Source organism: Malania oleifera, chromosome 4 (genome assembly GCF_029873635.1).
Source record: "Malania oleifera isolate guangnan ecotype guangnan chromosome 4, ASM2987363v1, whole genome shotgun sequence".
NCBI lineage: Eukaryota > Viridiplantae > Streptophyta > Magnoliopsida > Santalales > Ximeniaceae > Malania > Malania oleifera.
Window position 1 is genome coordinate 15,602,326 of NC_080420.1, and position 12,494 is coordinate 15,614,819.

General features: G+C 33.6%; 1 protein-coding gene across 3 annotated transcripts; it reads left to right on the forward strand.

The window, feature by feature from the left end:
- Positions 1-7,447: 7,447 nt before the first annotated feature.
- LOC131153147 (equilibrative nucleotide transporter 3-like) lies at positions 7,448-12,057 on the forward strand. Of its 3 annotated transcripts, none has more exons than XM_058105239.1 (10): positions 7,448-7,987; positions 8,791-8,920; positions 9,010-9,114; positions 9,495-9,650; positions 9,782-9,925; positions 10,028-10,133; positions 10,457-10,632; positions 10,729-10,889; positions 11,331-11,589; positions 11,730-12,057. In XM_058105239.1, exons 2-10 carry the CDS (start codon positions 8,879-8,881, stop codon positions 11,838-11,840), a joined length of 1,260 nt encoding a protein of 419 aa, XP_057961222.1. In that variant the 5' UTR covers positions 7,448-7,987; positions 8,791-8,878; the 3' UTR covers positions 11,841-12,057. The 3 variants fall into 3 exon arrangements, with proteins under 3 accessions (XP_057961222.1, XP_057961223.1, XP_057961224.1); XM_058105240.1 differs by lacking the exon at positions 7,448-7,987 and adding an exon at positions 7,990-8,086; XM_058105241.1 differs by lacking the exon at positions 7,448-7,987 and adding an exon at positions 7,990-8,036.
- The last annotated feature ends 437 nt before the right edge of the window (positions 12,058-12,494 follow it).

Below are 12,494 nucleotides of genomic sequence, written 5' to 3' on the forward strand. Positions count from 1 at the left end.
ATGATTAGAATCAGTGACCTAAACACTATGAAACTTAATGTTACAGATACGGAGGAAAAGGTCATTGGTCGTGTACCTGTCGTACACCCAGACACTTGGTAGATTTATACCAAGCATCCATAAAAGAAAAGGAAAAGAGTAAAGAAATTGAAACAAATTTTGCCGATAATACTGTTCCAATGGACCTTGATACTAAACAGTCCAACTCTGTGTATCTTGATGTTGTTGATTTTCTTGTAAATCCAGATGAAAATAATGATGTAATATTTTAGGACATATATATAGTAAGTAATATTGTATTTTGATAAATTGTTTCTATTATTATAGTAATGAGTTTTTAAAATATTTGCTGTAGTGAAAATTATCTTAAAGCCTTGAACGAGACTAAGATGTCTATGGAAGAAGTTTGTTTAGCTAACAGTGCTACAACACACACAATTCTCTGAGATAGAAAATATTTCCATTATTTGAAAATATCATCAACAAATGTTAATACATTATCAGTGTCTACAAATTTGATTGAAGACTCCGGAAGAGCTAATATAAAGTTACCCAATGGTACTTTATTACAAATCGATGAAGCTTTATACTCTAGCAGATCCAGAAGAAATCTGTTAAGTTTTAAAGATTTAAGACTCAATGGGTATCATATTGAAACCACAAATGAAGGCAGTAAAAAATTTCTTTACATTACTGCCATTATTTTTAGGAAAAAACAAATTTTAGAAAAGTTGCCAACCTTATCTTCTGGACTATATTATACAAAGATTAAAGCAGTTGAATCATATAATGTCTTGCACCAGAAGTGCAATGACCAAAAGTAATTTACACTTTGGCATGATCGTCTTGGACATCCTAGAGATGTAATGATGCGAAGAATCATTGAAAACTTATATGGTCATCCACTAAAGAACCAGATGATTCTTTTGTCTAGAGATTTCATGTGTACTGCCTGCTCTCAAGGGAAATTAATTATCAAACCATCTGTTTCGAAAGTAAATTTTGAGTCACCTAGTTTCTTACAAAGAATTCATGGTGATATATGCGGACCAATACATCCACCATCTGGACAATTTAGATACTTTATGGTTCTAATTGATGCATCTACTAGATGGTCACATGTTTCTCTGCTTTCTACTCGAAATGTTGCTTTTTCTAGACTTCTTTCTAAACTAATTAGATTACGAGCTCATTTTCCCGATTATCCAATTAAATCAATTCGTATGGATAATGTTGGTGAGTTTACATCCCAAACTTTTGATAAGTATTGCATGTTACTTGGAATAGATGTTGAACATCCTATTGCTCATACACATACACAAAATGGTTTAGCTGAATCTTTTATTAAGAGACTTCAACTTATTGCTGGACTTATGATTATAAGAACCAAATTGCCCATATCTGTTTGGGGACACGCTATTCTTCATGCTGTATGTTTAGTTCATATAAGACCAACTGCTTACAATAATCTTTCGCCCATACAATCAGTCTCTGGGCAACAACTTGATATTTCTTATTTAAGAACTTTGATTGTACAGTATATGTTCCTATTGCCCCTTCTCAAAGAACTAAATTGGGTCCTCAATGTAAACTTGGTATTTATGTTGGTTTTGATCCTCCTTCTATTATTAGATATCTTGAACCTTTAACGGGTGATTTGTTTAAAGCACAATTTCAAGATTGTCATTTTGATGAAACAATAGTCCCTCTATTAGGGAAAGCAAAATTAGTGCTTGAAACACAACATGAAATCACATGGAATGCCATAAGTTTATCTCATTTAGATTCCCGTACAATCAATGTGAACTTGAAATTCAAAAGATTATACATTTGCAAGGAATTGCAAATCAGTTACCTGATTCTTTTGCAGATACCAAGGTAATACTAAAATTCCATTTACCTGCTGCAAATACTCCAGCACGTATTGATGTCCCTGAAGGACAACAGTCGGCTAATAAATCTAAGACGCAAGTTAAATGTGGAAGGCCTGTTGGTGCAAAAGATAAGACTCCTAGAAGGAGAAAATTGAAATCTATAAACGCTCCAGAATAGATTACAAAGGTAAGTAATCCAATCGACATTCACAAACCTATTTCTCATAAAAATGAAATCCCTATTATAGAATCTCCTGAAGAGAAAACTCTTGAAGGGACATCCCTTGAAAAGGGACAGGTACCTGAAAATAATAATGAGATCTTAATACATTACACAGGAGAAATTTGGGATAGAAATAAAGTTGTTGTCAATAATACATTTGTATATGCAGTAGCTACTGACATTACCAAAAGCAATGAGGATCCTGAACCAAAATCTGTGGATGAATGTCGATATAGAAGTGATTGACCAAAATGGAAAGAGGCTATCACATCAGAAATAAACTCTCTTTTAAAAGAAAAGTTTTTGGACCTATACTCCAGACACCAGAAGATATCCAACCCATTGGATACAAATGGGTATTTGTGCGCAAGAGAAATGAAAATAATGAAATTACTCAATATAAAGCAAGGCTTGTGGCACAAGGTTTTTCGCAGAAACCCGAAATTGATTATGAAGAGACATATTCTCCTGTAATGGATGGAATCACTTTCAGATTCCTAATTGGGCTAGCAGTCGCTGAATGACTGAGCATGCGTCTTATGGACGTAGTAACAACATACCTATATGGATTGTTGGATAATGAAATTTTTATGAAAATCCTTGAATGTTTTGAGTTGCCTGAAGCAAAACCTAGTAATTTATATTTAGTCAAACTCCAATGTTCCTTATATGGATTAAAGCAATCTGGGCGCATATGGTACAATTGATTAAGTGAGTATCTAGTGAAAGAAGGATTTATAAACAATCCAATTTGTCCATGCGTTTTTATTAAAAGATCAGAATCCAAATTTGCTAAAATTGCTATTTATGTTGATGATTTGAATTTAGTTGGGGCTCCTGAAGAGCTAACTAAAGCTGCTAATTATTTAATGGTAGAATTTGAGATGAAAGATCTAGGAAAGACAAAATATTGTCTTGGCCTACAGATTGAACATTTAAATGGCGGAATTTTTGTTCATCAATCTAAATATACTGAAAAGGTATTGAAACAATTCTATATGGATAAAGTTCATCCTCTAGGATCTCCAATGATGGTGCGATCACTTGATGTTAAGAAAGATCCATTTCGACCTCGTGATGAGGCGTAGGAATTACTTGGTCCTGAAGTACCATATTTAAGTGCTATCAATTCTTTGATGTATCTGGCAAATTGCACTAGACCTGACATTACATTTGCTATGAATCTACTAGCAAGATATAGCTCTGCTCCTACTTGGCGACATTGGAATGGAATTAAATACATTCTACATTATTTAAGAGGTACATCTGATTAAGGTCTATTTTACTCATTTAATTCCAAATCTCAACTAGTAGGATATGCAGATTTTTGATATCTATCCGATCCTCATAATGCTAAATCTCAAACTGAATTCTATATTTCTTTATGGAGAAACTGCTATATCTTGGAAATAAGTGAAGCAGACGATTACAGTAACATCCTCTAATCATTCTGAAATACTAGCTATTCATGAAACTAGTAGAGAATGTGTGTGACTTAGATCAATGATTTCTTATATCCAAGAAAATTGTAGCCTTCAGTCAATCAAAGATGTTCCAACAGTTTTGTATGAGGACAACGCCGCATGTATAACTTAACTGAGAGGAGGATACATAAAAGGGTGATAGGACAAAACATATCTCTCCAAAATTTTTCTATACATATGAACTCCAGAAGAATGATGATATAGATGTACAACAGATCGAATCAAGTGATAATCTAGTAGATTTATTCACCAAGACTTTGCCAATTACAATATTCAAGAGACTAGTTCATCTTATCGGAATGAGACATCTTAAAGATCTTAGTTAGATAAGTCAATATATAGGTGAGATCCAAGGGGGAGTGTTGTGAATGGTGGATGTCACCATCCATCTCCCTCTTGTGTTCCCATGGTGGATGTCACCATCCATGTACCTGCCCTATCTCCCTCTTCTTCTCATGCATGTGAATCTATTATTATTATCAGACAAACCCACTTGCTCCTCCCACGACTATATAAAGAGACTCACCTTATTGAGATGATCAGAGAGAGAGAAAAAAAAAAATGAAGAGTGCAGAGTGCAAAATACAGAGTGCAGAATATTGAGTTTGCAGAAAATAAAGAAGAAAGAAGTAGGAGAGAAAAGGGAAAGTAAGATATTGAGATATTTGTACAAAAGTTAGGTATATTTTGTAAGTCCTCTTAAAATAGTGGATTTCAGATTTCATCCGTCCGTGGAGTAGGTATAAACCGAACCACTTAAATCCGGTCTCACTTTTCTTATTATTTATTTTTATTTTATTTTACTTGTCTTCATTACTTTTTGATTATCCACGTTTATCTATTTCTGTATTATTTTACAACAATAATTGATTTTTTTTCTTTTTTACACACTATTACGTGTGTGCATGTGTACATACACATGAGGATTATATGTGTACACGTGTGGATTTGATATAATTAATCACTATAAGTAGCATGCTAAAATTTTGGTTGGGAATATATGCAAAAGGTTTTGTGTATCGGATAGATTTGGGGCAAATTATCCAAATACAACAAAAAATTCTAATATATTAAAGGGTCATTTCGTTTTACTGTCAAAAATTAGAGAAATAAAAATAAAAATCAAAAATAAAAAACTAGAAACAAAAACTAAAAATTAAAAATCAACAACCTATTTAGTTACATTTATAAAACTAATACATATTTAAAACTTAATTAAAAATGTTCATTTCCATCTTTAAATCAAATAATATTATAAAATTATGATTAAAGTAATAAAATTACAAATAATATACAGTAAAAAAAGTACTATAATAAAAACAAATTTTATTGTAATTATTTTACTTAATTGTTCTACTTTTAAAATTTACTTTAAAATAAAAATTTTATTGGATATAACAATTGAAAAATAGTAAAATTATTTTGTAATTGACTTTATTATTATTTTCTAAAAATTTATGTGTATTTTTTTAATTATATTTATATTCACATGATCATTTGATTTTAATTTTAATTTAAAAGTATATAAAATGAATAATTTAATCCAAAAAAACTGTTTATGGATATTAAAACTTCTGGCAATAGATTACCAAAATAATTGAAAATCATAAAATATAATTTTCAATTTTTTGGCAAACAATTGAAAACTGACAACAGAAACAAAAAGCTAACAACATAAATAAACATGTTTTTATAATATGTTTTTCTTCACTGTGGAAAAATAGAGACAACATATATAGTCAAACAGACCCGAAAGCTCTTTTGCTTTTGTTTTTTATTTTTTATTTATTATATTTAGTTAGTAATAGGAATGTATCATTAAAAGATGCCTAAAAAGATATTGTATTAGATTTATTTTTAGTGCCTATGATAATTAAAAAAATTATTATTGATGTTTGTTAGTCCTAGTGACTAAGGGCTTTTATTCTAATTTTGTTTTGATGACAACAATCCATTAGTAGTTCTTTAAAGTTACTAATACTTTTCCTCTAATTCAGTTAAGATACATAGCACAATTCCAAAGCAAGCATAAGGTTAAATAATTTAATAATTATCGAGTTTATTTACTTTCGTTGTAATTCAATGATAAAAAGTAAGTATCCCAGATCCTTTGGGGTATTACACAGCTGCTGTGGAGAGAGGGTGAGGGAGATGGTTGGAGTTAGTGAAGGCGATGGCGGCCGGAGTGCATGCATCAATGGTGATATTGAACTGAACAGTGAAGGTTGAAGCCGATGGATGTTGTCGGAGGATGGTTTATGGAGGGAGTGGCGGTCGCTGGGTTGAGAGAGTGGGAGAGCAGAAGTGAGAGAACAGTGGAGATGGTGAGATAGGCGAGCATGAGAATGAAAAATGGAGAAAACACCCCTGCTTTGAGCTCTGCGCAGGGCCTCTTTTTATAGGGGGTGCTGGAGTTTTTGGCGCGCAAAATCACACAGGAAGCAGGAAATATCTTTAACAAAAAAAATATTCTCTCCCTCAACGGAAAAATATTCCCTCCCGTGCGTGGTTCGGTTAGTGGGGTGAGGGAATTAATCCTGTGCATGCTTTTACCCTTTTTTTTTATTTTTAAATTTCTTACTTTATATATATATATATATATATATATATATATATTTTTTTTTTTTTTTCTTTTTTTTGTTGGCCACTTTTATCTTTCCAAAAATGAGAAATTCATATTAATAACACTCGATTCCTGGAAATTGGGAGAACTCGGACTCGGAAAACGACTTGATAAAATACTCGATTTTAAAAATCAAAAGACCTAGTTTAGAAAAAACTCAATTCAAAAATTTAAAAACTCAATTTAATATTTAAAACTTCGTCACAGTTTAAAAATTCGTACTCAACTAAAAATTGAAGGACTCAATTTAAAATTAAAAGACTCAATTTAAATTATTAGGACTCGATTTAGTACACCGGGACTTGATTTAAAACACCAGGACTTAAATAAACATACCAAGACTCAAATAGAAGTATCGGGACTCGACTAAAAATACTGGGACTCGATTTAACATACCGGGACTCAAGTTAAGATTCCAGGACTCAATTTAAGACACCAAAACTCAAATTAAAACTACCGGGACTTGATTTAAAAATATCAAGTTTTTCAAACAGGGTCCTTCAATTTTTGGAATTCGAAGTCAACTTTTATTATATCAGGTCCTCTTGAAAATGGTCTGGTTAAAATTGGGGTGTCGACAGCTACCCATAAGAACTCTCCTACGTTATTTGTAGCAACAAGACTGTAAAGATAAAAGACACCTATTTTAACTAGGTTGCAGTTTTGATCAATCGGGCATTGTTTTCGCCAATCGGGGGTGGGAGAAAAGCAATCAAGGAAAAATGGAAATGTCGCACCAAGACTTGATTTAAAACACCGGGACTTAAATATACATACCAGGAATCAAATAGAAGTACCGGGACTCAACTAAAAATACTGGGACTCGATTTAACATACTGAAACTCAAGTTAAGATTTCGGGACTCAAATTAAAACTATCGGGACTTGATTTAAAAATATCGAATTTTTCAAATAGGGTCTTCCAATTTTCGAAATTCGAAGCCAACTTTTATTACACCAAGTCCTCTCGAAAATGACCTGATTAAAATTGGGGTGTCGATATTCTGAATTACATGTGGCAAATCTCACTATATGAAGAAGTAAGATTACGTCAAAATCATTCAGAAAATTATTTTTTTAAAAAAAGTATTATTTAATATTTTTTTTAAAAAAAAAAAGATAAATAGGAAAAAAACTTGATCATCTGCATGATGGTACCGAGAGAATCGTGCACGGGGCATATGTCACGGAGCCGTGATCCTACGCATTTTCCGTTTTTATGTATAGAAAAATTCCTAAAGCATAGACGAGCCAACGCAAACTGATTAAAATGCACTGCACACAAGGCTTAGGCGGGTCAAACCAGACGCGTCCATTTTATTTTGCGAAGTCTTGCCTTGTGGATTGCGGTGTCTCCTCTCCGTGATTCAATCGATCTCATTCCGCTGCTGATGAACACCACTGCTGTTCTCTCATCTCTCTCCTTCTGCTCATCCTCTTCTCTCTCTTCCATTAATTTATCGTTTTTTGGTATATCCCTTAACGCAAAAGTTTTTAAAAGCAAAATATTAAAAGCGGGGTCAGCGGCAGATTCTCTTTAAAGAATTTTCCTTTTCATTCTTTTTCTCTTCTTTTCTTTTTTCTCCTCCATGCTTGGATACTGCAGGGGTTCACATTTCATTGGTCAAACAGGAATCTATTATTGGGATACCATCGTTTTCGCTTTTAAAAATTGTTTTTTTCTTCTTTGGTGGGTGGTGGGTGGGAGAGGTTTTCAAGATTGGAGAGATTCAAAGGTTCAAAAACCTCTGATCTTTCTTCTAGCTTTTCAGTCCACCTTAAAAGTAAGCTCTTCTCTTCTCTGCCGATCTCTGTTTTCCTGTGCTTTTTGTAGTGCGTATATCATCTTGCACCATGATTTCTGTTTGCATAATTATGTTCAGGTGTTTGGGATAATCATGATGTTTGTTGTTTCATAATTTTCTCATCATTCTTAATCTTAAATTTGGATTTTTATGTGGTTCTCTGCAAAAATAAATAAATAAATAAATAAATAAAAATTTCTTGGCTCTTGGATATGTTATTCAAGGAAGCAGCCACTTGGTTCAGGAACCCAGATTCAAGATCTTATTTTATTTTATTTTATTTGAGTGTTTGAAGTATTATTACATTGTTGGAATAGTTGGGTAGCTGGCATTTGTTAGACTGGGATAGTGTTGGGTTTTCCTACACTTTGTTCTTGCTAGTAGAAGACTAGAAGTAGAAACTAATGCTGTGTTTGGGAGCATCAATTTCAAGTCTTGGATTTGAGTTTGTGTGGATTTGGACAAAAATCAATGCAAGTTTGTATTGTAAGTAATTTAAATCCATACAATTCCAAATCCAATACCTCTTTTCAAACGAAGGGTAATTGAATTGGTTAATTGATTTCTTCATGATCTGTCATTCAATTTTTTTTTTTTAAAGGAAAATTTATTCTATTCCTATCCCATTTGGCTGTGCCAATCAAACTGCGCTTATATGTTATAATGGCAGGAGAATTTTGTACAATGAGCTGGATTAAATTGTTACCATTTTCTCCATGGAGTAAACCATCTTGATATGCCTGCCACTATATTTCTTATGAGATCTCCATTTTCCTTGTCAGGAGTGAAGTCCACAGAGCAGGGGCCTGAAGAGATACTTAACATTCTATAGTCTTAGGTGGACTGTTAATTTTATAGGACACAGTAGCCATGACCGTTGCAGATGGAAGTGGTCCTTCAAGCAAGCTTGAGGTTTGTCACTCTAATTATAGTTTGTTGTTATTTACAGACTTTGTTGCAAATGAAAAGCATCTAATTACTTTATTTCATGTGATTATTAGGGCAAGTTTATTGCCATGGTAGTATGTTGGATTCTTGGATTTGGATCCCTCGTCTCATGGAATAGTATGCTGACCATTGGAGACTACTACTATGAAGTGTTTCCGGTAGGTACCTCATGCTTACTTCTCCCTTGTCTATCGAACTGAACGTCACTTATTAGATGACTGCTGCTGTTTTCTCATGCTTTTCTTCTTGGTATTTAAGAAATTCAGTTAATATCCCTTCTAAGTGTGAGCAACACCAACAATTTGTATACATTAAGTTTGCTGTTTTTTTACATCAGTGGAAGTTTTGTTAAAATTTTTCGTAACTGGTTCAGTATGAGTATGAGATTATATCATTTGTTGCCTTTAGTAAATATGGTCAAGGTCTGGTGCTGTATTTCCATTGGGTTTCATATTGCTCCACACAGGATGACTAGCTTATACTGATATTTTTGTTGTGAACCTAAATTACTTGACAAGTTTTACCTTTTCCTCTTTAGCGATACCATCCTTCACGGGTGCTTACCCTTGTTTACCAACCCTTTGCTCTTGGAACAATGGGAATACTAGCGTACAACGAGTCAAGGATTGATACAAGAATGCGGAACATAGCTGGATACATTCTTTTCTCCATAAGTACCTTGTTGCTTATAGTTGTAAGTACTGCTGATGGTTTTACTTTTATTTTTATTTTTGTTCTGTTGCCTTACGTAGTTCACATTTATCTATTTCAATTATACCGTTATTGGTTATAATCAATTTGTTTTTAATTTTAACCTTGTGATAGGTGGATTTAGCGACATCAGGAGAGGGAGGAATCGGACCTTATATTGCTATATGTGCAATAGTTGGTGCCTTTGGAGTTGCAGATGCCCATGTTCAGGGCGGAATGGTTGGGGACTTATCCTTCATGCTTCCTGAGTTCATCCAAGTAGGTCTTATGGTTTCATGTTCTTTGACAACTCCTGCTTTCATTCCTGAATTTGTGAATTACATTGCTAGCTTTATGAATATTTTCTTATGAATATTTCAGTCTTTTCTGGCTGGTTTGGCTGCCTCTGGGGCTCTAACCTCTGCCTTGAGGTTAATGACAAAAGCCGCCTTTGATAAATCTGAAAATGGTCTTCGCAAAGGGGCCAGTATGTAACTTTACTCTTATTAATAGCCAAATTTCATTCAATTTCCTGGAAAATGCTGTTTAACACCCTATTACCCCTGTTTTTGTGGTCCCTTGAGTAATACATTTCACAAACACTATAATGGTGAACAATGCAAAAACAATGTAGAGCAAATCATTGAGATTCGAGCGCTCTCTATAATATACTAATATTGATTATTGATCATTTTTAGGTACATATGTTTGCATTTAGCCAATAATATGTAAGAAAATATAGATACCTATCAAATATCAGAAGTTCCATTAATGTTTGTTTCTTCTATTGATGTCTTTTGCAATTGGCAGTGTTATTTTTGGCGATATCCACAGTCTTTGAGTTCCTGTGTGTCATTCTCTATGCATTCGTCTTCCCAAAACTGCCAATTGTGAAGTATTACCGCATAAAGGCAGCTTCAGAAGGAGCAACAACTGTTTCAGCTGATCTTGCTGCTGCTGGTATCCAAACACAAGCAAGCCAAGATGTACGTACTTTTTTGGTTTTCTTCTGTCTTCCAAACATGATCTAAGAAGGGTTTGAGATTGAAAAAAAATATAAAAAGCTTTGGGAATTAATGCAGGCTGAGGATCCTGCTACGCAACAGGAGAGGTTGAGCAAAAAGACACTATTCCTTCAGAACATAGATTACGCATTGGACTTGTTTCTGATATATGTGCTGACATTGTCAATTTTCCCTGGTTTCTTGTATGAAAATACTGGAGAACACGGATTGGGCCAGTGGTAAGTTCTCATTCGTGATGAAGCAACTGCCACATTTGGTTTACTACAACAAACAGCTATCTTTTTCTAAATGGCAGTAATAGAATTTTCATCTTCATTTTTTTATGGATTTTTGTGGGATGTGGTGTTATGGACTAATTCTCATTTAGCAACATGACAAAGAAAAACACAAAAAGAAACTTCTAAATAGCATAAAGTCAGAACACCTAAAACACAAAATGCAATTCAAAAAACCGAACAACCTCATCAGACAACATTATTCTTGTATCAACTTCTTGAACATCAAATCCTACCTGCTTTTTCTGTAAATTCCGGATCTCTATCTTGGGGCCGTGAATAACAAAATGCTGCATAACTTCTTCCACATTGAATTCCTTAAGCTACTTTGAGGGTAAAACATTACAGAATATTCATAGATGTTGGTGAATGGTGATGTTTCAGGTATACGCTTGTCCTTATTGCCATGTATAACGTATGGGATTTGATATCAAGATACATCCCAATTGTCAAGTGCCTAAAGTTGGAATCTCGAAAGGGCCTCATGTATGCAATTCTGTCTCGCTTCTTACTCATACCAGCATTCTACTTCACAGCAAAATACGGCGATCAAGGGTGGATGATCTTTCTCATTTCATTTCTGGGCTTAACCAATGGTTATCTGACTGTCTGCGTCCTTACAGCAGCACCCAAAGGCTACAAGGTTAGAACACAAAGCGAAAAAAAGAAAAAAAATAAATCACACCCACACATAGTTATGCTTATGCACACTTCTCATGTGCTGTGAAATTGAATTTTTGCAGATTCTTAGTTTCTTTTTTCGGTTTTGGTTTGTTTTTGTAGGGACCGGATGCAAACGCGTTGGGGAATTTGCTTGTATTGTTCCTCCTGGGAGGTATTTTTGCAGGTGTTTCTCTTGATTGGTTGTGGCTCATAGGTAAAGGGAGCTTTTAACAACAAGCTGTTCCTTGTCCATAATGAAGAAATTTCCTTTTCATTACATTATAGAATCATTCATATGCTGAAATGGGGATTAAGCAGGAGCCATCTGCCACCAATTTGCAACTTATCTGGCTGGCTCACTGCCTGTTGTTGTTTGTAAGCATTTTGTTGTCACAAGACACTTACCCCCTTCTCATGTTTATTGAGTAGATCTCTAATTTTAGGAGCATCATTGTCTTCTCTGTTATTGATACTTGGAAGTCCTTCACTACCTCCTTTCATTTTTTGTTTTTTTTTTGGTTTTAGTCTTTTGAGTGGGCAAGGTCAAGAAAACAAGAACATTTTAAGCCCTGTTTGGAACCTTAAAAAAGAAATACTTATTTTGAAAAGTACTTAAATTAAGTACTTACATTAATAAGTAGTGTTTTGTTCACGCTTAAATAAGTATTTATTCTAAAAAAAATATTTTTCTATAAATAATTTGAAATGATTGAGTAAATAATCTTATGCATGAGAGATGCTTTTTTGAACAATTAATGAAATACATAAATGGGTCAATATTGTTCATGAGAAATCAGGTTTGACATTCAAATTAGTGTTAAGCATAATTCAGTTAAAATCGAATTATTCGAGTAAATTCGGTCGGTTTGTTATGTTAAAAATTTA

Coding starts and splice junctions, on each gene's coding strand:
- LOC131153147 (XM_058105239.1), top strand. CDS start 8,879: ATGACCGTTGCAGATGGAAGTGGTCCTTCAAGCAAGCTTGAG. Junction 10,633..10,728: donor AAACACAAGCAAGCCAAGAT/GTACGTACTTTT, acceptor GAATTAATGCAG/GCTGAGGATCCTGCTACGCA. Junction 10,890..11,330: donor GAACACGGATTGGGCCAGTG/GTAAGTTCTCAT, acceptor GTGATGTTTCAG/GTATACGCTTGTCCTTATTG.